At 44.0% G+C, this 25,357-nt stretch overlaps 1 protein-coding gene across 1 annotated transcript in view; it reads right to left on the bottom strand.

Annotated features, from left to right (window-relative positions):
* The window catches only part of kif21a (kinesin family member 21A), a 144,480-nt gene extending 119,332 nt beyond the window's left edge, over nt 1-25,148 (bottom strand). The window contains exon 1 of the mRNA XM_080475707.1: nt 24,839-25,148. Within this exon, the coding sequence (XP_080331833.1) occupies nt 24,839-24,882 (44 nt within the window). The 5' untranslated portion in view covers nt 24,883-25,148. The remainder of the gene's footprint in view (nt 1-24,838) is intronic.
* Nucleotides 25,149-25,357: the final 209 nt, after the last annotated feature.

Here is a 25,357-nt window from a genome sequence, read left to right as displayed (position 1 = left end):
ACAACAACCTTGGAACAGATCCAGATGCACTTTGGATTGGTTTGGTCAACTGGTGGAATTGTGACTCACAGCTGTGAGTTTTAAATGAGGTGGTGCGTACCAGCAGTTCATTTCTGCTGCTGGTTCGATTCCTCTCAGAAGGTCCTAATAGGAACTTCTAATACACAAAGGGTGTGTGTGTCTTTTAAAAGATTCACTTACATATATGGCGTTTTTCCACCACTGCTTTAAGAACCCCCACAGTGCTTCACAATGTTAGTCACATTCACACACACATTCACACATCAATGGAGCCCACAGAAGACGCTCAGTCGATCCACTAGTAGTTTGAGGTGCAGTGTTGAGCTCAAGGACAGTTCAACACGTGGACAGATGGGGGATTGAACCTGCAACCTCTAACAACTGAGCAATAGTCACCCCAATGTTAATATTGAATGCTCTTTGGATTATATTCTAATTTGTGGTTGACAATCACAAACAGTGATCAACCAAAGTACAGAGGGGTTCTCCAACATGTGTGTTTCCTTTCTCAATCCTTTAAATGAGTCCATTTAATTCTTGGCAGCACTGTAGGTCCAGTTCTTGACTGTAGGGATTTCTTACCTCATCAGTATCACTACGTACCATTTATGTAGTGAGTTTGGGCACGGGGTACCATTTATGTTGCGTTTTGGCAGTTTGGCTCCCGATATCAAAGATAATTAATTATATTATTGAAAAGGTAATCTGATCTGGATCAGATACCTCGGGAGCTCCACCTGGTTAACAGGAAATGACAGCCAGTTCAGTTCTATCAGTCTCATAAGATTCACGAAACAATTAATAAGGAATTTGAAATAATACGTAAATTAATTACAATTACCAGATTTAACAATAAAGCTTGAAGGATCTTGGAGTTCTTCACACAGAATAGTGGACATTTCATTCACCTTTGTGCTCATTTATAAGACAGCAAGTATGATTCCAACAATTATATTTATTTATACTGAAAACAAATAAAACACAGATTCTAACTACCTATATACAGCTTGGTGTGTGTGTGTGTGTGTGTGTGTGTGTGTGTGTGTGTGTGTGTGTGTGTGTGTGTGTGTGTGTGTGTGTGTGTGTGTGTGTGTGTGTGTGTGTGTGTCAGTCACTAATAGAATCTAATATTATCAATAGAACTCAGTCACTGTAGTAGAAGCAGCACATCTTCATCAAGGTAAACATCCATACAGAGCATCAGGATGAACTGATCTCAGGTTCTCACCCAGGTGGTTGGTACCACTTCCTTCACCTCTCTGAAGAAGGAGTTTGGTTGTTGTCCAGGCTGGAGAGAAGCTGCTGCTCCTGGAGCTGGTAGCTCCTCCTGCTACCTGTGGTTGGCTGAGTTCAGCAGGAGGAGGAGGAGAACATGTTGATGGTTCAGCAGGAGGAGGAGGAGAACATGTTGATGGTTCAGGAGGAGGAGAAGACCATGTTGATGCTTCAGGAGGAGGAGAAGACCATGCTGATGGTTCAGCAGGAGGAGAAGAACATGTTGATGGTTCAGGAGGAGGAGAAGACCATGTTGATGCTTCAGGAGGAGGAGAAGACCATGTTGATGCTTCAGGAGGAGGAGAAGACCATGCTGATGGTTCAGGAGGAGGAGAAGACCATGTTGATGCTTCAGGAGGAGGAAAAGACCATGCTGATGGTTCAGGAGGAGGAGAAGACCATGCTGATGGTTCAGCAGGAGGAGAAGACCATGTTGATGGTTCAGGAGGAGGAGAAGAACATGTTGATGGTTCAGGAGGAGGAGAAGAACATGCTGATAGTTCAGCAGGAGGAGAAGACCATGTTGATGCTTCAGGAGGAGGAGAAGACCATGTTGATGGTTCAGGAGGAGGAGAAGAAGAACATGCTGATGGTTCAGGAGGAGGAGAAGAAGACCATGTTGATGGTTCAGGAGGAGGAGAAGAACATGTTGATGCTTCAGCAGGAGGAGAAGACCATGCTGATGGTTCAGCAGGAGGAGAAGACCATGTTGATGCTTCAGGAGGAGGAGAAGACCATGCTGATGGTTCAGCAGGAGGAGAAGAACATGTTGATGGTTCAGGAGGAGGAGAAGAACATGCTGATGGTTCAGGAGGAGGAGAAGAAGACCATGTTGATGGTTCAGGAGGAGGAGAAGAACATGTTGATGCTTCAGCAGGAGGAGAAGACCATGCTGATGGTTCAGGAGGAGGAGAAGACCATGCTGATGGTTCAGCAGGAGGAGAAGAACATGTTGATGGTTCAGCAGGAGGAGAAGAACATGTTGATGGTTCAGGAGGAGGAGAAGACCATGTTGATGCTTCAGGAGGAGGAGAAGAAGAACATGCTGATGGTTCAGGAGGGGGAGAAGACCATGCTGATGGTTCAGGAGGAGGAGAAGAAGAACATGCTGATGGTTCAGCAGGAGGAGAAGAACATGCTGATGGTTCAGCAGGAGGAGAAGACCATGTTGATGGTTCAGGAGGAGGAGAAGAACATGTTGATGGTTCAGCAGGAGGAGAAGAACATGCTGATGGTTCAGGAGGAGGAGAAGACCATGTTGATGGTTCAGGAGGAGGAGAAGAAGAACATGCTGATGGTTCAGGAGGAGGAGAAGAAGACCATGTTGATGGTTCAGCAGGAGGAGAAGAAGACCATGTTGATGCTTCAGGAGGAGGAGAAGAAGAACATGCTGATGGTTCAGCAGGAGGAGAAGAAGACCATGTTGATGGTTCAGGAGGAGGAGAAGAACATGCTGATGGTTCAGGAGGAGGAGAAGAAGACCATGTTGATGGTTCAGGAGGAGGAGAAGAAGAACATGCTGATGGTTCAGGAGGAGAAGAAGACCATGTTGATGGTTCAAGAGGAGGAGAAGAAGAACATGCTGATGGTTCAGGAGGAGAAGAAGAACATGTTGATGGTTCAGGGGGAGGAGAAGACGACCATGTTGATGGTTCAGGAGGAGAAGAAGACCAAGTTGATGGTTCAGGAGGAGAAGAAGAACAAGTTGATGGTTCAGGAGGAGAAGAACAAGAACATGCTGATGGTTCAGGAGGAGAAGAAGACCAAGTTGATGGTTCAGGAGGAGAAGAAGAACAAGTTGATGGTTCAGGAGGAGGAGAAGAAGAACATGCTGATGGTTCAGGAGGAGGAGAAGAAGACCATGTTGATGGTTCAGGAGGAGGAGAAGAACATGTTGATGCTTCAGCAGGAGGAGAAGACCATGCTGATGGTTCAGCAGGAGGAGAAGACCATGTTGATGCTTCAGGAGGAGGAGAAGACCATGCTGATGGTTCAGCAGGAGGAGAAGAACATGTTGATGGTTCAGGAGGAGGAGAAGAACATGCTGATGGTTCAGGAGGAGGAGAAGAAGACCATGTTGATGGTTCAGGAGGAGGAGAAGAACATGTTGATGCTTCAGCAGGAGGAGAAGACCATGCTGATGGTTCAGGAGGAGGAGAAGACCATGCTGATGGTTCAGCAGGAGGAGAAGAACATGTTGATGGTTCAGCAGGAGGAGAAGAACATGTTGATGGTTCAGGAGGAGGAGAAGACCATGTTGATGCTTCAGGAGGAGGAGAAGAAGAACATGCTGATGGTTCAGGAGGGGGAGAAGACCATGCTGATGGTTCAGGAGGAGGAGAAGAAGAACATGCTGATGGTTCAGCAGGAGGAGAAGAACATGCTGATGGTTCAGCAGGAGGAGAAGACCATGTTGATGGTTCAGGAGGAGGAGAAGAACATGTTGATGGTTCAGCAGGAGGAGAAGAACATGCTGATGGTTCAGGAGGAGGAGAAGACCATGTTGATGGTTCAGGAGGAGGAGAAGAAGAACATGCTGATGGTTCAGGAGGAGGAGAAGAAGACCATGTTGATGGTTCAGCAGGAGGAGAAGAAGACCATGTTGATGCTTCAGGAGGAGGAGAAGAAGAACATGCTGATGGTTCAGCAGGAGGAGAAGAAGACCATGTTGATGGTTCAGGAGGAGGAGAAGAACATGCTGATGGTTCAGGAGGAGGAGAAGAAGACCATGTTGATGGTTCAGGAGGAGGAGAAGAAGAACATGCTGATGGTTCAGGAGGAGAAGAAGACCATGTTGATGGTTCAAGAGGAGGAGAAGAAGAACATGCTGATGGTTCAGGAGGAGAAGAAGAACATGTTGATGGTTCAGGGGGAGGAGAAGACGACCATGTTGATGGTTCAGGAGGAGAAGAAGACCAAGTTGATGGTTCAGGAGGAGAAGAAGAACAAGTTGATGGTTCAGGAGGAGAAGAAGAACAAGTTGATGGTTCAGGAGGAGAAGAACAAGAACATGCTGATGGTTCAGGAGGAGAAGAAGAACATGTTGATGGTTCAGGGGGAGGAGAAGAAGAACATGTTGATGGTTCAGGAGGAGAAGAAGAACATGTTGATGGTTCAGGGGGAGGAGAAGAAGAACATGTTGATGGTTCAGGAGGAGAAGAACAAGAACATGCTGATGGTTCAGGAGGAGAAGAAGACCAAGTTGATGGTTCAGGAGGAGAAGAAGAACAAGTTGATGGTTCAGGAGGAGAAGAAGAACAAGTTGATGGTTCAGGAGGAGAAGAACAAGAACATGCTGATGGTTCAGGAGGAGAAGAAGAACATGTTGATGGTTCAGGGGGAGGAGAAGAAGAACATGTTGATGGTTCAGGAGGAGAAGAAGAACATGTTGATGGTTCAGGGGGAGGAGAAGAAGAACATGTTGATGGTTCAGGAGGAGAAGAAGAACATGTTGATGGTTCAAGAGGAGGAGAAGAAGAACATGCTGATGGTTCAGCAGGAGAAGAAGAACAAGTTGATGGTTCAGGAGGAGAAGAACAAGAACATGTTGATGGTTCAGGAGGAGGAGAAGAAGAACATGCTGATGGTTCAGCAGGAGAAGAAGAACAAGTTGATGGTTCAGGAGGAGAAGAACAAGAACATGTTGATGGTTCAGGAGGAGGAGAAGAAGACCATGTTGATGGTTCAGGAGGAGAAGAAGAACATGTTGATGGTTCAGGGGGAGAAGAAGAAGAACATGTTGATGGTTCAGCAGAAGAAGAAGACCATGTTGATGGTTCAGGAGGAGAAGAAGAACATGTTGATGGTTCAGGAGGAGAAGAAGACCATGTTGATGGTTCAGGAGGAGAAGAAGACCAAGTTGATGGTTCAGGAGAAGAAGACCATGTTGATGGTTCAGGAGAGTCTTCCTTTGCAGCCTCCTGGTTGTTCCCTTGTCCAGACCAGAGGAGCTGGTCGTTCAGGTCCGGGCTGCTTTCCCTGGTTGATGGGAGATCAGACTCTGGGTGCTGGTCTCTGGTCTCTGGATCAGGGTAAGTTCTGACCCTGGTGGTCGGTCAGAAGAGGAGTTGAGGCCTTTGGTGTTAGAAGGAGGCTAACACTGAGTCAGCTGCTTCCAGCAACCCTCCTCCTAGTTTTAGAGAGAATCTCTCCAAAGGCTTTTGGTGAGGTGGGGGATCCTGGGAGCCTCCACCTCCACTGGCAGAGAGCGTCGGGGCAGTCAGTGTCACTGAGGAGGAAAAGGGGGGATTTGTACGGGACTGCAGTGTCTGCAGGACCCCCTGCTGGGTGTGACGCTCAGGCAGATTCCTGAATCAGACTTCACATGTCATGACTGTATATCATGACTAATGAAGATTGTCTTTCTTCAAAAATGAACCATTTTTCTATGGTGTGGTGAGATCCCAACATGGCAAATATATGACCCTGAGTGTTAATTGGTAAGTCATCTTTTCCATTGAATTAAAATCCTGGATGATCTCGAGTCATCGCTCCTTGGTTGGTGCTTCTACTTCCATTGTTTCTGGCCACATCTGAGAGAAGCTTGTGTTCAAACACACAAATGCACTCAGACCAGACAGAGGCAGACAATGTATTTAAGAGTATTTTATTTTTCAAGTAAAACAACTGATGAAAAAGTACAAGGAAAGATGTTGGTGTGAAAAGTGCAGAAAATCTTGAGTGATTAAATAACACAGTATAAAGCCCCATATAACTGAAACCTGAGAGGAAAGCAAATAAACTGAAGGTCACTTGATAAGCTGCTTTCCCTTTTAGGCACCCTCAGGGGACAACTCGTCCACTGACGGCACCCTCAGGGGACAACTCGTCCACTGACGGCACCCTCAGGGGACAACTCGTCCACTGACGGCACCCTCAGGGGACAACTCGTCCACTGACGGCACCCTCGGCGGACAACTCGTCCACTGACGGCACCCTCAGGGGACAACTCGTCCACTGACGGCACCCTCAGGGGACAACTCGTCCACTGACGGCACCCTCGGCGGACAACTCGTCCACTGACGGCACCCTCAGGGGACAACTCGTCCACTGATAGATTTCAGGAATTTTTGGAGAAAATAAATCCTGTACAATGTACTTTTACCTATTTTTTCTTATTGATATTTTATACACGTTTCATATATCTATTATATGCCCATAGTATGGTATCATATGGCTTTTTATTCTCGTGAAGAGTGGTCTTCTTTGCGCACATGATTCCCCCCCCCCCCCCCCCCCCACCTGAAACTTCAGTACTGCCCGATCCAGCTCGCTATTGACTGTCAGTCATATTTTAATCATGTTTAACATGTAACATCACTACTGTATGAGCCCCGCAGCTCGTTAACATGTCGGAGGGCGCGTTTACGTGATTCACCTGAACGCATCACTCAAAGCTTTAAAGGGGACATATCATGCTAAATCCACTTTTTTAGCCCTTAAATGCATTTTGTTGTATATTTAGAGTGTTTAGAAGTACAGAAAAGTTCAAAGTAGTCTCTTCAGGTGCTCCGTTGATATCTTTATATTCTGTTTTGGTCATATTTTGCGATCCGTTTCGATTTTTCTATTCTCTATTACGTTTTTTGAACAATGACGTCACAGTATTCCCGGCGGAACTGCCAAATTAGGACATCGACATTTCGAGCAATCCGCCATTTTTGTTTCTCGCTGCGATTTTGTAGTCCAACCGAAGTTACGAGAGGATAAGTGGAAATGTTCGGTTGTTGGATGTAGTAACCCACAAGCTTCGTTACACCGTCTCCCAGCATCAGAACCTTTTCCAAGTGCCTGGTTGAGTTCTATTTTTCACAGAAATGTACCCACATCTGTGGGTAAGGTCATTTTTGTGTGCGCGAAGCACTTTAAGGACGACTGCTTCAGCAACCTCCGCCAGTATAAAGAAGGATTTGCCGAAAGACTTGGTCTGATTGAGCGGTCAGTTCCTTCTATCTATGGAGACGACGAACAGAGCACTTCGGTCAGCTGTATATAACGCTAAAAAGTGTGATGATAAGACGTCCCTGTCATTGTTTTGTTAGCATTAGCAGTTGCACCGTCTTCATATGTTAGCGCTGTGTGCTCGTTTTAGATTAGAATGTAACTTCTGTGTTAAATAGTCGTTGTAATACAGGCAGTATTGTAGTAGTGGGCATGGATGGAGAAGTTAGTGTAAATATAGTAACACACCATTGCGTTACATCCATATGAAGACGTTGTTCTGCAGGTGCATCATGGTCATTTTCATCTGGCTCCGCCGGGTCCGACTCTGGCTCCAACATGTATGGCTGGATGGACAAATCTTCCCTTGTTGACATTTTGTAAATAATGTGTGAATATAAAGTTTCTGCGCCGCTAGATAATTGTATCTGTTCTATCAAACTACAAAGATGGCCGAACAGGGTGACGTTGAACCGAGTGTCACCTCTGCAACCTGGAGAGGAGGCGGGGTATGAAGAGACCGCCCCAAAACGAGTTGCTCTCAGAAGCACATCAGAAAAGGGGTAGAAAAGGGGCCTGTGGAGCTCTAATAATGAGGAATTCAGACCCAAGCATTGCAGTTCCGCTTTATATAGACCACAACTGTATGATTTATATGTAAAAAGGAAGGATTTAAAAGCATGATATGGCTCCTTTAAGTTTTTGATGCGGCGTTATTCTGTTCCGACATCAGGGCACTACCATGTCTTTACACCATTACAAAGATATATTAGTCCTGAGCTAGATGTCAAAAGTTCTCCATTTGTAATTCAGCAGTTTTTTTAAAACCAGTGTTGAAAGTCGGTAATATTTTTACTCGCGTAATGGTATTGTTGTCATGCGTGCTGCATTTGAGTCACATGTAAGCTGCTGGTCCAATAAGAGAGCGCAAAACATCAAAGATGACGGCGACCACAATAGAGCTTACAGCAGCTCAGAGGACAACATGACAAAATACTTTATGTGTATGTGTGAAATATACTTAATACCAAACCACCAGCCCTGAGTTTGGAAGACAATCCACTCACCACCTGATGGACCATAAAAGCTCCGACATGACAACGTCCTCATGGTTGTTAAAAACATGAAGACTAGAGGAAACCAGATCACTTTATCAACAAGTTGCTGAAGTCCTCCTCTGGCTCACATCCAGTAACTGATGAGATGAAATAGAAAGGTTCTTCTCTGTAGTGATCAATAATGCTTCGGGATTTGTCCCACGTCCACCTTCATCCGTCTCCACAGCAGAATTTCTGCTCTGCTTCTTTGGATGAATTCTGCTTCTATGTGGAGCTCAAAAACAAGGTTGGAAGAAAAGTACCTGGCAGTGGAACTCTGTCGGCATAAAGAGCCTCATTGTTCTTGTAGTTCAGAAGGAACAATAGCAGGGAGCCCACCACAGAGCAGCCATTGTGAGGTCCGAGGGTCTCCAGCACATGTGTCAAACTCAAGGCCCACGGGCCAATTGTGGCCCGCCACGTTATTTTATGTGGCCGGCGAGGGCTTAAAGGTCTTCAAATGAATACCGTACTGTTTTCTATAGACGCACAGGGCACACCTTGGGGTGCGTGTCTATTGGAAACAATACGGTAATTACATGTGCCTTTGTTTACACAGAAGTAGCTCTGTACTTGCGCATATCCAGATTAAGATGTTCCCCGCACTGACCCGTGTCCCACGTGACGGCGGGCAATCCCCCGTGAGGAAATGTGCCCCCCCCGTGCACGCGGGGAGGGACGAGGGACCAACAAGGTGCGCCTCGCGGCGGGTTGAGAGTTTGACGGGGCGACTGCTCCCTCAAGATGCAGCGCGAGCCCCGGGCGGAGCTTTACAGCTTTAAAGCTTTAAAGCTGTAAAGCTGTAAAGCTTTAAAGCTTTCAAATTGAATTGACTGTTGTTTATGCACTTTTGCACCGACTGCAGAATCTCATTTTATCAATCCGTGAGCTTTGTTTCTTCCAGTTCGCCACATCTTTGTAAAACTGCAGTGACCATAAACTACATTTCCCACAATTCATGTCGATTCTATTATTTTTATAATACTAAAGATTTAAATTTACAGTTTTGCTACAATCTGGCACATTTACAATTTGTGTAAAATTGTATATGATTGTTCATTAGTGTGTGTTGTCCAGATCAAATGAATAATTAAGTAATATATTACCCGTGAAGGTTGCAGTGTATAAACATCAATGAACAACAAGTAGAACAACAAGTAGAACAACAAGTAGAACTGAGAAATATAAACAATCCAAAATGTCCAGGAAGAGAAGACGTGATGCAGATGAAAGGATGTTTGATGAACGATGGAGGAGAAGACATGTTTGTCCTTCCAGGAGAGAACCAGTTTGTCTTTAGTGTTCTGAGGCGTGTCGGTTTAAAGAGTAAAATATAAGTTCACATCTTGACGCCGAGCCCGGAGGGAAGTATGACAGAGTTAGACTGACCAGAGCAACGAGCAAATCTATGTTTTTATATCTATGCAAATGCATTTGTAATATTTGTAATATGAGTAAGTAATGAAGTCAGAGTTATTTCAAATTGAGTAGTTAGATATATTTTACATTATAGCCATTTTTGCCGTGTACCATGAGGGAAGAAAACTCTAAGATGATGTACTTGCAACACTAAATGTAGCATTTAAAAAAATCTATTGTTTTTTCTATGCTCATGATTTTAATATAACATGAAACTATTTCTGTTTAACAAAGTATATTTCACTGGGTGCGGGACTAGTCCTAAGTCTGGAGGATTAGTGCAACCCATGGCTCACTAGTCGGCTCGACGAGCGGAAAAACATTTCTATGGCTGAAAAATAACCACTTTTATTTTGAACCTGTTCTTTTACATGATTAAATAGCTAAGACCTTTCTTTACACAAATATCTAACTCTAAATAATGTAGTGTGAATTAACAAAAAGATTTTTAAACCCTGTTTTGTCCCAACTCTAAAGAATCAGTGATATATATAGATCTTTGAAGATGATTTTTATGTTTGGATTAATCAGTTTCCTGGTCAAGAACCTTTCAAATGCAAAAAAGAAAAAACAAGAGACCCATGATGAGCACTGATATTCTCCGAGATGGAAATGTGAAACTGAGGTAAAGAAAACAAAAATACAATCAATACATAGTTTTTTTTTTGTTTGGTTTTGGGTTTTTTTTGGGGGGGGGGGGGGGGGGGGGGGGAGTGGCCATTTCCTACCCAAAAGCATTTAATTGTTGTGGGGAGTCCATATTCTGCAGTGGAAAATGAACCCGGGGGGGTTTCCAGGGGGTCCATATTCAATACTTGACCAGAACAGATCCTCCACTGTCAGGACAAGAAGTCAACCCACATTGAACTCAACCTGCTGCAAAGGAACAAATATTAATGGCGCAAGCAACTGCATGTTCCACCTGTTCCTTAGGTTCTATGTCATTTCAAAGGACGCTACCGCCAATGGTGGCTCGTACTCAAGCACCACAGGACTGACTCTTTGGTACATAACAGAAAGTGACTGTAAATGTGAATGCTTAATGAGCTGGTATAGAGTGCAGCAAGTGATAAACACTCCATTCCAGAGCTGAAGCATTGCAGTAGAGTAGAACACATGTTTGAGATATGAACTTCTCACAGGACAGCCAAACATGAGAATGTTAAGGCAACATGATGCATTACTGGAGTTTACATTAGGAAATAAAGTAGTTAAAAATAGCTCAACCTTAATAGTTGTAGGAAAACACGAATATAAAATACAGGAGTAATATTAATTGTATATAATTAACTGGTAAAATACTGATAAATATTACTCCACAATAAGTAATTTTACTTCTGTATATTTAATTGATACCATACAACTGAAGTACTTTATACAAGTGTCTTGTTTTACCTGCATTCTCCTTGGGAAGTATTTTAATGCTGGACATTGGACTGGCCTGTAGTAAAATCTTTTCACAGTGTACTTCTTCTGCTTAGGTTAAGGAGCTGAGTATTTCTTACACAACTGGTTATATGTCATCAAAAGGAACATGTAAGGTAGAAATCCGATGTGATGCAAATCTTTTTGAAAAGCCTGCAGTGGCACGCTGCGCGCCATGTTGCAGACTGTACCACAACTATAAATCAACCATGCAATCCAAACTTCTGCAGCACCTGGAGGTCCACGGTAAAAACAAAAAGTGACATTCAAAGGTAAAATAAGAAAAACTACTTCAGGTTAAACTGTGCATGATCTGTATCAGAGCAGAGCCCTCCGACGAGGTTCATAAATCAACATTTTTGTAAAGGACAGAAATAGCAGGTATGGAGACGTGAATAAGGGTGGCAGCTCAATATGCAGACAGAGCTACATGCGAAGCAACGTTGGCAGTTTGATGGTGGAAGTCCAGTTACATTCACATCCTATTTGCAGGGCCAGCTCCACATTTAGACCGGGTCTGTTTTAGTTGAGCCCTTAACTGGGCAGATGGAGCAAACAGGGGAGGAAAGGCTGGAGCATCAAGCAGTGGGGAAAAACACAGCACACATGATAGTAAATATAAATGCAAGGGTGTGGCATGCATGTAAGCTGGCCTATAATTTAATCCACTTCCTTCTCCAGGGCAGCTCATGTCTCAGAGCAACAGAATACAGGAGAAGAAAGAAATGTGTCCTTCCAAGAAAAAAGGCCCGTCTGTGTGGTGCAGAAGGCAGAAATGTGCTGACTCCTCAGATAAAGATAACCGAGGTCTTCCAGCAATGCTGAGGCTGGTCAGGTGTCTATTCCTGGACCAGCTAAGTTTAAATGCAGGCTGCGTTCCATATAATAGTAGAAAGAATGATGTCAGCCACCAAACTCCATTTTTTCTGGGTGACATCCTTTGGATCAATCCACATCTGCAGCGCCGGAATAGTGCACAAGTAAATACTCACCAAACATTCTGCATAGATTTTATGCAAGAATGACTTCAGAAAAGTGAGTACAATTTGAAAGGTTTTCACTTTACTGAGACATAAACCTCAGAAAATAACATTTCAAAGTAAAAGCATTCAATCATTGAATAAATAGCAAACGACGTTTGTTAAAAAGAGACACTCTCCCTTCACACACACTTATATTAACAGTCGAAATCTAGACCCAACATCATGTTTATGAGCAAAATATTTTATATGACATGACATTAGTAGCTAATTTGGAACAGAATATGTCCATAAAGGATTACAATTTTTGTGTGTCTGCTTCCTACTTTTGAGCACTGAAATCAGTAGATTTTATAGTGTTTACAGTGGTTTTATGTATGATCTACAGTAGAATTTATAATGTTTTAGTGGATCTTTAAAGTGTATTTTGTGATTTTGTGATATGTATACTATAATACCAACAGTGTGAGGATAATGATTGTAATCAAACAGTACATTAGCACATTTCATCCTATGTTGTGGTGAAATTTCTACTGTTGATATTATAGTATACATTCTCTGTTATACCATTATAACTTAGAATAGTGTGACACTATACAAGTCATTTTCCTCACATAGTGAATAAGATGAATTTGTTCACATTATGTATCTTGAACATGTGAGATAATATTGTTATGATGTGGCACAGTAACACGAAGCTGAAATAGAGTTCGACCAGGAGGAATAGGAGTTTGTTCCAGTGTTATAAACTCTCTAAATGTAATGGGAATCTTCTCACATCATAGCTTATACAGATGTTCAAATAATAGGTTAATTAGAAGTGTGATTAAATTACCAGGTTCAATTTGGTTTGTTATGTAAAAAAACATTTTGTGTGAGTGAATGGTGTTTCACAATAGATATCATAATTTAAGATATAAGATGTCTTCTATCTCTAAGATATACACATAAGTTAGAGGCCTTCAGCGAGCTGTGCACTGTTTTTTCGGCTGTCTTTTTCGAAGATTGACCGTCCAAATGACGTCTGGCTGCCTTCCACTGTCCAGTGAAACGGAGCTGCTGCTACTTAAACTGGGTTTTGCAGCAGAAATAATGCAGCCTTTCAGTCGGTCCCCATCCAGAACGAGCTTCAGTACCACGGAGCAGAAAGGAGTCAAGTTTAGGTTGCTCGCCTCTGAGACTCCGGAGGAGGCGCAGGCATTTTACAACCAGCAAAAGATGGACATGGAGTAACGTGAAGACACAACGGCGCTCCCGGCTGCCACCGAGTCCGGAGTCTTCCTCTCGGATGATGCCACCTGCTCCTGTTACTGTACTTTGTCCCATGGACTTTTTATTGCACGGCATCTTTAACTAGTGACATGTCATCCATGGAAACGGAGAGGCACGGGATGTGAGCTTACAGTTTGGAACTACGTGCAGAGACTCAGTGTTTTCTTCTGTTACAATCAGATCTTTTTCTGCCTCTAATTGTACAATACTGACAACATATGTTCTGCTATTACTGTTCTTTCTATTTGAAGTTTTGTTCTACGTTTAATTTAATGTTATTGAGGCTGTGGTGTGGTTAATGTGCCTCTGATTTACTTATATCTATATCAATCATTAATCACTCTTTTACATTTGACATTTTTTCTTGGCTTTATTTCTCTATGCCATATATTGCCTGACGGTACATTTATTTATTCTTCTATATCCCCCTTTTTAAAAAAAAAAAAAAGAAGTTATTTCTCTCTCAGGAGTGCATGCTGTGGGACTGGGTGGGTGTCAGATGTTCAGGTGAGCTCCCTTGTTACTTTATGTCTATGGTTTTAATTTATAAAGCTCCATTTATTCTTCCATTTCACTTATTACTACTTTTGCCTAATTATTTAAATGTCCTTTCATATTTTATTTTACCCTCCTCAGTCTCACACTGTGTGTGTGTGTGTGTGTGTGTGTGTGTGTGTGTGTGTGTGTGTGTGTGTGTGTGTGTGTGTGTGTGTGTGTGTGTGTCCACAGCATGGAATAGTATTTTACTGAACAAGGTGTTTTTCTTCTTCTTTGTGGTGGTACTGGAGGTCAATAGACTGCCTGCCTGTATCTTGAAGTGAAATAAGTAGACTACTACAGCGTTCCTGTAATCCGTTCTTTCTGGAGGTGTGGTGTGTTTTTCTAGATTGTTGATCCGAGTGACCTCGAGAACAAGAGAAGCTTATGGGAGGAGAAAGTGGGTTCCTGTTGGGATTTAGGATGGGGATAGGTTGGGTCGTATAGAGGGTGGGGTGTGGGAGGAATGTGGAGAAACTGTTATGGTGTCTTTTTTTCTTATGTACATTTTTGGCTTTTGTTATCGTTTTTAGTTTGTTTTCTCCATTTTTGCTTTGGCTCAGGAATGGTATCAGAACTGAGGGGGTACTGCTCCTTGGTATGTCTCTCGGTATGATGACTCGGGGTGAGAATCTTCACTTTATCTCCTGGAACCTGAAGGGCCAGTCTGTTCAACTTAACAAGGTAATGACACATCTAAAGCAACTGAGGGGGGAGATTTTCTTTCTTCAAGAAACTCAGCTCCGCTCCTCAGAGGTGACCAGGATCAGGCGACCATGGATGGGGGGTGTATTCCATTCAAAAGAGGTGCAGCTATTCTCATACATAAAGAGTGTTCCGTTTGAATTATCAGGTTCTATAGAAGACCATAACAGCCAGCGTTAATGCTCCTACATGGGATGACCATAAATTCATTTCAACCTTTGTTTCTTCTCTTCCTAAAGACAATCACTATTTCATTTTCTGCCACTGGTCCAATGGGCATTTCACCCAAATTGGTATATCTTTTTTCACATCTCCCCATCCTTTCCTGCATTACACTGTATTGTTATTGGCAACTTGTGAAACTACTTACAATAAAAAAAGTTATAAAAAAAAATGCTGAGGATTTATATCGGCAGAATCCACACCGATGGCACTAAATCCATTGACCTATGATCGATCTCATTTTTAATTTTCAAAATGTTGACACGTTTGGATGAGTGCACATCATTCATGCTTTTCATTGAAGAATAAAACATTCTTTGCTGTGAAGATACTGATTTTGATATAAGTATTATGGGCTTGCAAATAAATAAGCAATGAATATTCAATTAAAAACTAATAAGAGGATAATACAAACAAATTCAGAGTTCAAGGTTTACAGGTGCTCAGTTTAGGAGTGCAGACAGAAGCAATGTGAAACCACAGGGGGCATTAAAGAGTACATGTAGTGAAGTCTGGAGTGAGGAGAGTCAGGTACAGTCACAGGTACAAATGAAAACCTTCCCCAATGAAAAGTACCTTAAAGGAAAAAAGACCACTTTTTAACAATGCAAGATAGTATATTGGATGCATCACCAAAAATGTAAAGGAGAAAGGAAATATATTACTTTTAGGAAGCAACATCTACATGTCACAATGTAGTAATTAGTAGTCCAGAATGCATTAGAATGCACCATTTAAGGTCTATCCCTGTCATCCATCTTTTTGGTTTACACAACAACCACCCCCGAGCCAACAAAGGTTTTTGGGAGACCCGGATTTTTTGGATGGACACCCAAAACACCGATTTCTGCCTCAACCCATGATCTGACCTGAAGCTTTGCAGCCAGAGTTCTCCTTTCTAACAGGTGAACTAGAACAGATGTAACAGAGTTAAGAATCAGGGACTCACTGCTGGTTATCTCCATTGTAGAAAGATGCGAGAACAAACCAGAACTGACTTTCGTCAGTGATCGAGCAGGTCTGTCCATAGGCGATTTAAAGGGGTCATATTATACAGCTTTTCAACACTTTCACATCCGACTCATTGGCCAAAAAAAGTTGTATTCAAAGTTTATTGCCCCAAATCCAGCTTCTCCATAGTTTTCATCCATTTAAATGTTGGATCATAGGAGCTGCACTCAGAATCTGCCGTGTCTGTGTGAGCTGGACTGGCTCCGCCCACACATGCCCATCATGGGAGGAGGAAGTACTTCCTCTCGTGGCGCCATGTGCCAGAGCAGAGCTGCCTAATTGTGGGAGGAGTCAAAGTGAGGGCCTACTTTGATTGGGATTGGCTAAACCTCCGCCGATGACACTATATAGCAGGGGTGTCAAACTCAGATCCTCGTGGGCCGCAGCCCTGCACGTTTTCAATGTCTCCCTCCCCTGAATGTCCTGATGGTTCATCACCACATTCAGCACAAAGCCAGAGAACGAGCTGCTCATTGCAATCAGCTGTGTTGAAGCTGGGAGACATGGAGAACGTGCAGGGCTGCGGCCCTCGAGGCCTGGAGTTCCACACGTGTGCTATATAGGGTTTGATTTCTGATTTCACATATTTTAAAAATGGAAAGAAGCCAGGGAGAGAGAGGACAGACTGTCTTCAGTTCTGGGGCGTCATTCCAGGAATTGACTCTTGGGAAAACCATTAGAAAGTAAATTTTGCATAATATGACCCCTTTAACAGTGGCCGAGTCACAGACATCAAACGACGCTGATTGCTTTAATTTGATGTCATTTACCTATATTTGTTAATCACTAATTGGTGAAACTGCTGCTAAACCCGCCTCCTCTGGGCGCTTTCTGCAGCGCCCAAGGCCGTCTACTGACAAGGCGCCACTGCTCGAGTCATCTGTTCTGCTACCGCTTTCACAATGTGTGTAAACCATGAAAGCTTGGAGCCATGCAGCCTGGTAACAGCTCAGCCACTGCTGTGATGGTGTGATGAACTGCGTGCTATCAGAGAACTATAGAACTACCAATATGAACTGTAAAACTAGAATGCGGACTGGGAGTCATGCCACTCTGGAGGCTGCTATTTTTGTTACTCATGTATGGGCAGAGTAAATATTTTCCAAGGCGAGGGTGCGCATATGCAGTAACAGGTCCTGAGGCTCCATTCACACTGCAGGTCTTGATGCTCAATTCTGATGTTTTGCTGGTATCTGATATTTGTGCGTGATCATTCACATTGTACATTTTGAACCCGACCTCTATCAGACTGCCGTGTGAACATGATCCAAAAGGTTAGGGCCCCAGCGCATGCACAGAAGACGCTGTAGACAGAAGTAAATATGGTCAGCACCAGGGACCAGATGTGACTCACTGTTTTCAGCACAAACAAAGTAAAACCCACACACCTCAATAAAAACCAGCCCAAATCTCTAGCCTGTGTAGAAATCTTATTAAAACTTTACAGCTCTAAACACACAAAATCATTAAAAACATTTTATAAAATGTTAAAGGAATTTGACTCCTCAATTGGGGGACACCTGCCATATCTGGCAACACAGGTCAGCGCGTGTAGATCCAGTTTCAACTGGTTGTTAAAAATAAGAGCAGACAAAATGTAGATTACATGACGAGGGAAAAAGGAGAATGAAGAAAAAAAAAAAAAGAGAGAGCACGGCTTTTAACAATTTGTCAGTCACATCAATGACGAAGCAGTAGCCTGTAGAACATACCCCATTCAGTACCACATACGATCAAGGCCTGGCTCTGGAGCTTCCACACAGACACAACAAAGGTTGGATATGGGTTACTAGCTAGGGCTGGGACCAAACCATTTTGTCACGATTCAATTTTAATCCAGATTCTTTGGTGCCGATTCGATTTAAATTGCGATTCTGATTTTACAAGTACTGCGATTCTGTAGTGACGATTATCACGATGTCTTTCCCCCTATCTAAACATTAGTTGAATCCTACACCCCCAGAAATATGTTAGTTACAAAAAACAATGCAAATCATATTCAGTCATTCACTGATTTAATATTTGAACAGAAATGAATGAGGAAATAAAAGCTCCATTAGAAATGAGGTCAACATGTAGAAAACAACACATTTGTCCAGAACATTTGGTTAACTGCCACGGTGACTGTTCATCCAGCCAGTGCTCGGGAGGGTGGAGGTTTAGTGAAGGAACAGCAGCTGGTCAACGTGCCTGCTCCGCTGAGAAGTGACAGCGTCTCCAGCTGTAGGAGACACGTTCAGCAGAAACACTTGTCCCTGGTATGCTTCCCAAGCTTTGCAAGGAGAGGACACTCATCGGGACGTTCTGTCCACCAGTCCAAGGCTTTGGTTTTTTCAACAACTGGCAAAGGAACTGCAGTGCTGTCATTTTTCAGCTCCTGTTCTGCAAAGTCAACAGCAGACGTCTGTGGTTGGACCGGAGCTTTGTCAAGCAGAAACTTAGTCATTTTTTTGTCCCAAAATTGTTAAATATGTTCTTCAAATGTAAATAAAATCCTGAAATCAAGTATGTTTAATTTTGCACATGATGTGTCATATATTAAACAACTTAAGGTTGGTATTAATAGTTTTTGTCATGTGTGCCACGCTTTATTCTTTGTAGATTTTATAAATCGTCAGTTTGTTTTATTTAGCAAATGAAACGTGTAATCAAAAAATAAATTCATTAATAAGAATATGTTATGACTGTAATCATCGAGTGTAATAATTGATATTGTAATCAACATTTTATTAATTGTACAGCACACACACACTTACTTTTTTAATTCGTATTTTATATTTTATTAACCTGGTGTTCATGCAGCTACTGAGCTGCATGAACACCAGGTTAATAAAGCTGCAGCTTTAGGGACCATTCTTACAAGTGTTCCTTGCTTCTCCTCTTCTGCTGCCGGCCGCCTTGCTTCTTGCCCGAGCTTCACGTCCGGATGGTGACGGACGAGATGAGCGGCGATGTTAGTTGCGTTACCACATTCAGCTCCATGTCCAGAGCAGAGTCTGCACACAGCCGTGGTCTGTTTGCCGTGGGATCTGCCCATACTTTAGATTTAAAGCGGGTTTAATCCCCGCCGTCGCTCTGTCCGCCAACTTTGTCTGCTTAAAAGGAAATCACAGCTGCAGCTAGTCTTCCTTGCGTGTGCAATCACTTTTTGGTGCATTAGCGCCACCCAGCGGTCGTGCGCGAAAATGTGAAAAATACAATTAAAAAAATCGATTCTGGGAAGAAGAATCGATTTTTAAAATCGGCACCCAAAAAATGGCGATATATCATAAAATCGATTTATTTCACCCGCCATTATTACTTGTGAGCAAAGAACCCTGAATTGGGTGGCAGCCAACGAGGCTTAAGTATGAACTGAGCAGGTTTTAACTCCAGTCCACCGGAGGATTGTTGGTGACCATGTATATACCTTTATGACCCCAGTGGACCGTCTTCTGAAGGACACTTCCAGCAAGATACTACTGCACATCAAAAAGAGCAAACCATCTGAAATTGGTTTCTGGAACATGACGATGACAAATTCACTGGATTCCAAAGACCACAGTCACAGACCCCAGGCCAACAGAGCTCCTTTGGAATATGGAGGAACAAGGCATTCACATCCTATCGTTTCAATATGGAGCAAACTATCTGAGGAATGTTTACTGTACCTTATTCAATCTGTGGGGCAAAGAATTAAGAGGTCCAACCCTGTACTCACAAGGTGTAGATAAAGTGACGAGTGAACGTGGAGGCTAAATTTGAATCATACCTCATCTATAGTAAAGAGGTTCCGAAGCACTTTATCAGGAATAAAAAGGCAGCCATGTTGTTTTTTTTAAACTGTCTGTGCTGCTATGACGCTATTTTACTCATCCGATAAAGCACTAATTGGTTTGAATGTTCTGCAAAATATCTGCAAATCCGTTTTCAGAAAGGTGGAAATCCTGGGGCCTGAGCTAGACTTTTTAAATCGACCTGTGTGCTGTAATAATAACTGATGTCTCCCAGTAAGTCAGCTGACTGTTTTCACACAGAGATTGTAAAAACATTTGCATTGACATTTACAGTAAATCAGAGAGCATGAAAAGCATCTTCATCATCTGTTTCCATGTCAACACAAACCTTTTTCTCTCGTCGCCCAGCCCAGATGTGGACGTTGTTTGATGGTCACACTATATTGCAGCTTGGTTCTCAGGACTGTGAGTCAGTGGTTCACTGCTGACACAGCAGCTTGGCTCAGTGCTTGTGAACAAAGCTCCGTGTCTGAAGAGGGTTTAAAGCTCGTGGGGGGGGGGGGGGGGTGTATTTGCCTGTTGCTGCTGCCATGGACAACGAAGGCCCAGCTAATCGTCCTGTTGCTGGACCTTTTCCACTGCCAGTTTCCAGTTGAGTTTACACAGAAACAGGCTTACATTTGGCCCGTCCTTGTTGCTGCTTCTGAACCTGCACTTCACTCATCCTGCTCATTAGCTGACAGAAGATATCTGTTTGTCATCATGGGGCACTTTATATCAGGATTGGTCTGCAGTCTGCACTGTTCGCTTGGACCTGAAGATCAGACATTCACACCAGCTGCTGCATGCCGTTGAATGGCATTACAATGAAGTGTGCCACTATTTAGAGCCTGAAGAGGTTTAGGGACCTATTTCATGTCATTACAATCATTGTTCTGCCCTCCTGCAAGGCATCAAAATCAGCAGGCCCAGTCTCTTTTTAATCATTACCATTATCATGTTTCTCAGTGATTGATAAGCTTGGAAATACCCTTTAAACTGCAGTGAGATTAGATACACTCACAGCTACTGTTGCTCCCTCTTTGTCTGATCCACCTTGAAAACAAGGACGGTGCACTCACTCCCTGTTTGTTGCAGGAATAATCACCCGAACAGGCAGGTTCAACTGGTCCTGAACTCAGCTAAGGCCCGCCCCTCCATGTACACCTCACCTTCAATGTCACCTGTTTGGGCACTGGACCAGACCGGTCACTCTCTACATGCAAAGGCAAACACATACTGATGATCAAAATGCACGCTGACAGCACAAGGGTGAAGCTTTACATACGTTTGAGTCTGAAAGAACAGGACACCCTCTGTTGGGATAAGCCAGGGTTTAAAACCGATTAAAGAAATCTCAAGTGGCCCCCTCAAAGTCTTATAACAAGTGTTTCAGGTAGAACACAAAGAGGAATGGTTTTTCTTTAATAATAATATGGAAAGTAACTCCCTGTACATTTGTTTGTGTGTCTGAACAGTGGGATCTGTCTGCTGTTAATTCACTTTGCATAAAAGATCATCTTATTTTGTGGAACTCTGATGATCTTTTGGTTCAACAAAAGCATTTCCCCTTCTGGCTCCTGGCTACAATCTAGCTAACACATGCCTGATATTTGGTTAGCATTTTGCTGACACCTGGCTGACATCTGCCCAACACCTGGCTGACACCTGGCTGACATCTGCCCAACACCTGGCTGACACCTGGCTGACATCTGCCCAACACCTGGCTGACACCTGGCTGGCATCTGCCCAACACCTGGCTGACACCTGGCTGACATCTGCCCAACACCTGGCTGACACCTGGCTGGCATCTGCCCAACACCTGGCTGACACCTGGCCAACACATGGCTGGCATCTGCCCAACACCTGGCCAACACCTGGCTGACACCTGGCTGGCATCTGCCCAACACCTGGCTGACACCTGGCTGACACCTGGCTGACATCTGCCCAACACCTGGCTGACACCTGGCTGACATCTGCCCAACACCTGGCTGACACCTGGCTGGCATCTGCCCAACACCTGGCTGACACCTGGCTGACATCTGCCCAACACCTGGCTGACACCTGGCTGGCATCTGCCCAACACCTGGCTAACACCTGGCTGACATCTGCCCAACACATGGCTGACATCTGCCCAACACCTGGCTGACACCTGGCTGGCATCTGCCCAACACCCAGTTTACATCCAGCTCACACCTGCCCAGCACTCGGCTGGCACCTGCCGGCTGCTCTGCAAAATGTGGACTGGATTTCCTGAATGGAGGCAGGTCTCAATGAGAGGCGGAGTAATGAGTCCAGAAATTCATTCCACAGTTTGCAGCCAGCGAGCATTAGCAGCAATGTGGCTATCCAACTTTTCATGACAACATGCCCGCTGTTTGGCCGTATTTTACGCTCAAAACACTGCAAAGCAACACAGAAATGTGCAATGTTTGCAACGCTGTTGTACAGCAAGGCGGCCTCTCTACAGTCGGGCGTCACCGTTTTAAAATGCTGGGGAGAACAGCACTGACCGCGGCATCAAAACAATGAAAAGCACTCTCCTCTACAATGTCAGCAGGCGATTCACACCTCCGTGAAGCTGCCCCCTACTGAAACTCTGTGAAAATAGTCCCGATGGTTGGAGCTGCGTTAGAGCTGGAAACATTGTGTTGCTGCTGCCTTGCTCAAGAGTTTCCCCAGGGATTAATAAAGTCATTCTGAGGTTCTAAAGATAGAACTAGTTTATTATGAGATGATGACGTCACGCAGACCCCCACATTGTCCACATGGAACAAAAATACTTAGTACTGCTTCCTTTTCTGTCCTGATACTAACCTCAAGTTGTCTTTAGAGAGAATACATGTATACATTAGTACATTTCATACTTTACTGTAGAGAGGAGTTTATTACAGCCTCATATAAAGTCAACAATAATGATAATAATATTAAAGCAACAGAGCTCTGGTATAGGAATAGCATCTGCAGCGGTACATTCAGGTATCGAATGAGAAGTTAAACAATGTGGATCGGTGCTTCCTTAGCCAACCCCAGCATTTGGGAGCTGCATGGTTTTTTTCTGACTGATTAAAGCAGTCTGGATAAATGATTTCCACCTTGTAAAATGGTCAAAGCACACCACCAGAAGGTCTGTGTGTAAACCTTGATGGCAACTCTGGTTTTACAGGTGTGTAAACCTTGATGGCAACTCTGGTTTTACAGGCCTAATCATACTTTACTGATACAAATAAGTAAGCCACAACACAAATCTCTCTCTCTCTCTCTCTCTCTCTCTCTCTCTCTCTCTCTCTCTCTCTCTCCTCTCCTCTCTCTCTCTCTCTCTCTCTCTCTCTCTCTCTCTCTCTCTCTCTCTCTCTCTCTCTCTCTCTCTCTCTCTCTCTCTCTCTCTCTCTCTCTCTCTCTCTCTCTCTCTCTCTCTCTCTCTCTCTCTCTCTCTCATCATAAAGTCATTCATAGTTGCTCTTCCATTCATCTTGTTTAAAACTATTTTCATGTGGGACTTTTGGAAAAACTCTTTTCTTGTGACTGACCTGCAGAGGAAAACCTCTACAACAGCCCATTACCCAACCCCTAGTAGCCACATCCTATTGAGGCTCCACAGAACAACCATGTACAAAACACCAGGGAGAGAACAACCTCCAAATCAATCTGTATGGGACGACTGAAACATGAGTTTAGGGCTACGTTCTCAATGCAGGTCTTGATTCTCAAATCAGATTTCTTGCTGAGATCCGATTTCTAGCATGATCATTCACACGAGATTTTAAATGCAACCTCCATCAGACTGCAGCGTGAACATTATCCAACCACAAAGTGACCCGCATGCTCAGAAGATGTGACATCACACCGACAACACGGTGTACTCTTTACACACTGCCACAGAACACATGCAATATGGGTCACTCCTGACCATAAAATCGCAATTGGGTGACATTTGCCTGGAGTGAGAATTGATGCATCATTTTGCATGAATGTTGGTGGTGGTCGTGGTCGTTGGTGCAAAAATGGCAGCCAGGCCTCCGTCAGCAGCCCCAGGGCAGCTGTGGCTACATCATAGCTTAGCATCACTGGTGGGACTGGTGGGAGTGAATAATGGTGTCTGGATGCACTCTGAGTCAGTGTGAAGAATGTGCTATATAAATCCAAGCCATTCTTATTATTATTATTGTTTTGGGGATAAGATCAACAATAATACAACAAAATAGAAAATAGGAGGTGTTTATTTTCTGACAAAACTTGAGATATGGCGTTCTTCAGCCTTCTACACGTGGATGCACGTGGCCGTGAAACAGGAAGACCAATAAAACAGAAACAGTCTGGCCCAGATACATAGACAGACAAAGTGTCTTAAAAATCAAAAGCAGCACAAACTATAATTCTTTAAGCACAAACCTGCACTAATGCAGCACAAACAATTGAGACCTTTGGGGGATTGTGGGGGGGTGAATGAACATACATCTTAAAAACGAAAGTTGTACAAACGATCATTCTTGCAGCACAAACGATGGAGACCATGTCTGTTCAGTTTGGACAAAGTGGGGGAGCTGCGTGAACTTACAAGTTGCACCTTTGCTGCCGCACAGTTGCGCGGAACCTCCGCCTCGCGCTCGGGCACGCGCACAGATGCACGCCCTTTCAAATATTATTTATTTGATATCTTAAAAACTAAAGCAGCACAAACGATCATTCCTTCAGCACTAATGATTGAGACCATATATTGTTCAATTTGGAGGTTAACTTAGGTTGACCTTTAAAATATTGTTTAATATGTTAAAAACTAAAGCAGCACAAACGATCAGTTTTTCGACACGAACGCAGCACAAACGATTGGGACTATTTTCCTGAGGTTTGCGTGGAGGAAGCTTCACTTAAGCGGCCTGCTGTAGCATGGCGGCAGCGCGCACACACACACGAGCCCGACTGACAGGACTGAAGAGCTGAGCCGAGCTGAGCCGAGCCGAGCCGAGCCGAGCTGTCAGAGGAGCTCCTCTTTCATAGATCAGCTGTCTTTCTGTAGGATGCTGACACCCCCCCGCAGAAGCAGCAGTCAGGCCGACACGCCTGCTCTGTGTGTGTGTGTGTGTGTGTGTGTGTGTGTGTGTGTGTGTGTGTGTGTGTGTGTGTGTGTGTGTGTGTGTGTGTGTGTGTGTGTGTGTGTGTGTGTGATTGCGGAGCTCACCTGAGCGCCACCCGGACGGAGCTGTCGTCCTGTCCCGTGGTCATGACTGTCCCTTGATCCGGAGAAAGACGCAGGGAAGCTGGCGGTGTGTCGCCGCTCGCCCCGCAGAGCAGCGAGGAAATGGTTCGCAGTTCCGGAGCGCTTCACCTCCACCTGCCCGCGGACATTTCCGATAAATCACCGCAGCGGGGCCCGAGCATGGCAGCCGACCTGGAAAAGCGCTCTGCCCGCTGCTCGCCTCGACACAGGCCGGAGGATGGAGCTCCGGAACGAGCTCACACACAACTCACTCACGAACGCTCCGGAAGCCGAGGGCGCGCTCGAGGACCCGGGAGCGCGCACCCTCCCTCCCTATAGACGTAGTACACATAGAATCATGAAAGTAAGGCACAAAAAGAGACACTCAACGGACTCATCTGCCATCACAAATGACATCACAGACATATAATCATAGACTAAATGCCCAAAGTATCAGTATCACTGACGTAATTCACATAGAAATATATCATAGACTTCAAA

The sequence above is a fragment of the Lipophrys pholis genome (assembly GCF_963383615.2).
Source record: "Lipophrys pholis genome assembly, chromosome: 11".
NCBI classification, from domain to species: Eukaryota; Metazoa; Chordata; class Actinopteri; order Blenniiformes; family Blenniidae; genus Lipophrys; species Lipophrys pholis.
This window is presented reverse-complemented; position numbering and strand designations above follow the sequence as displayed.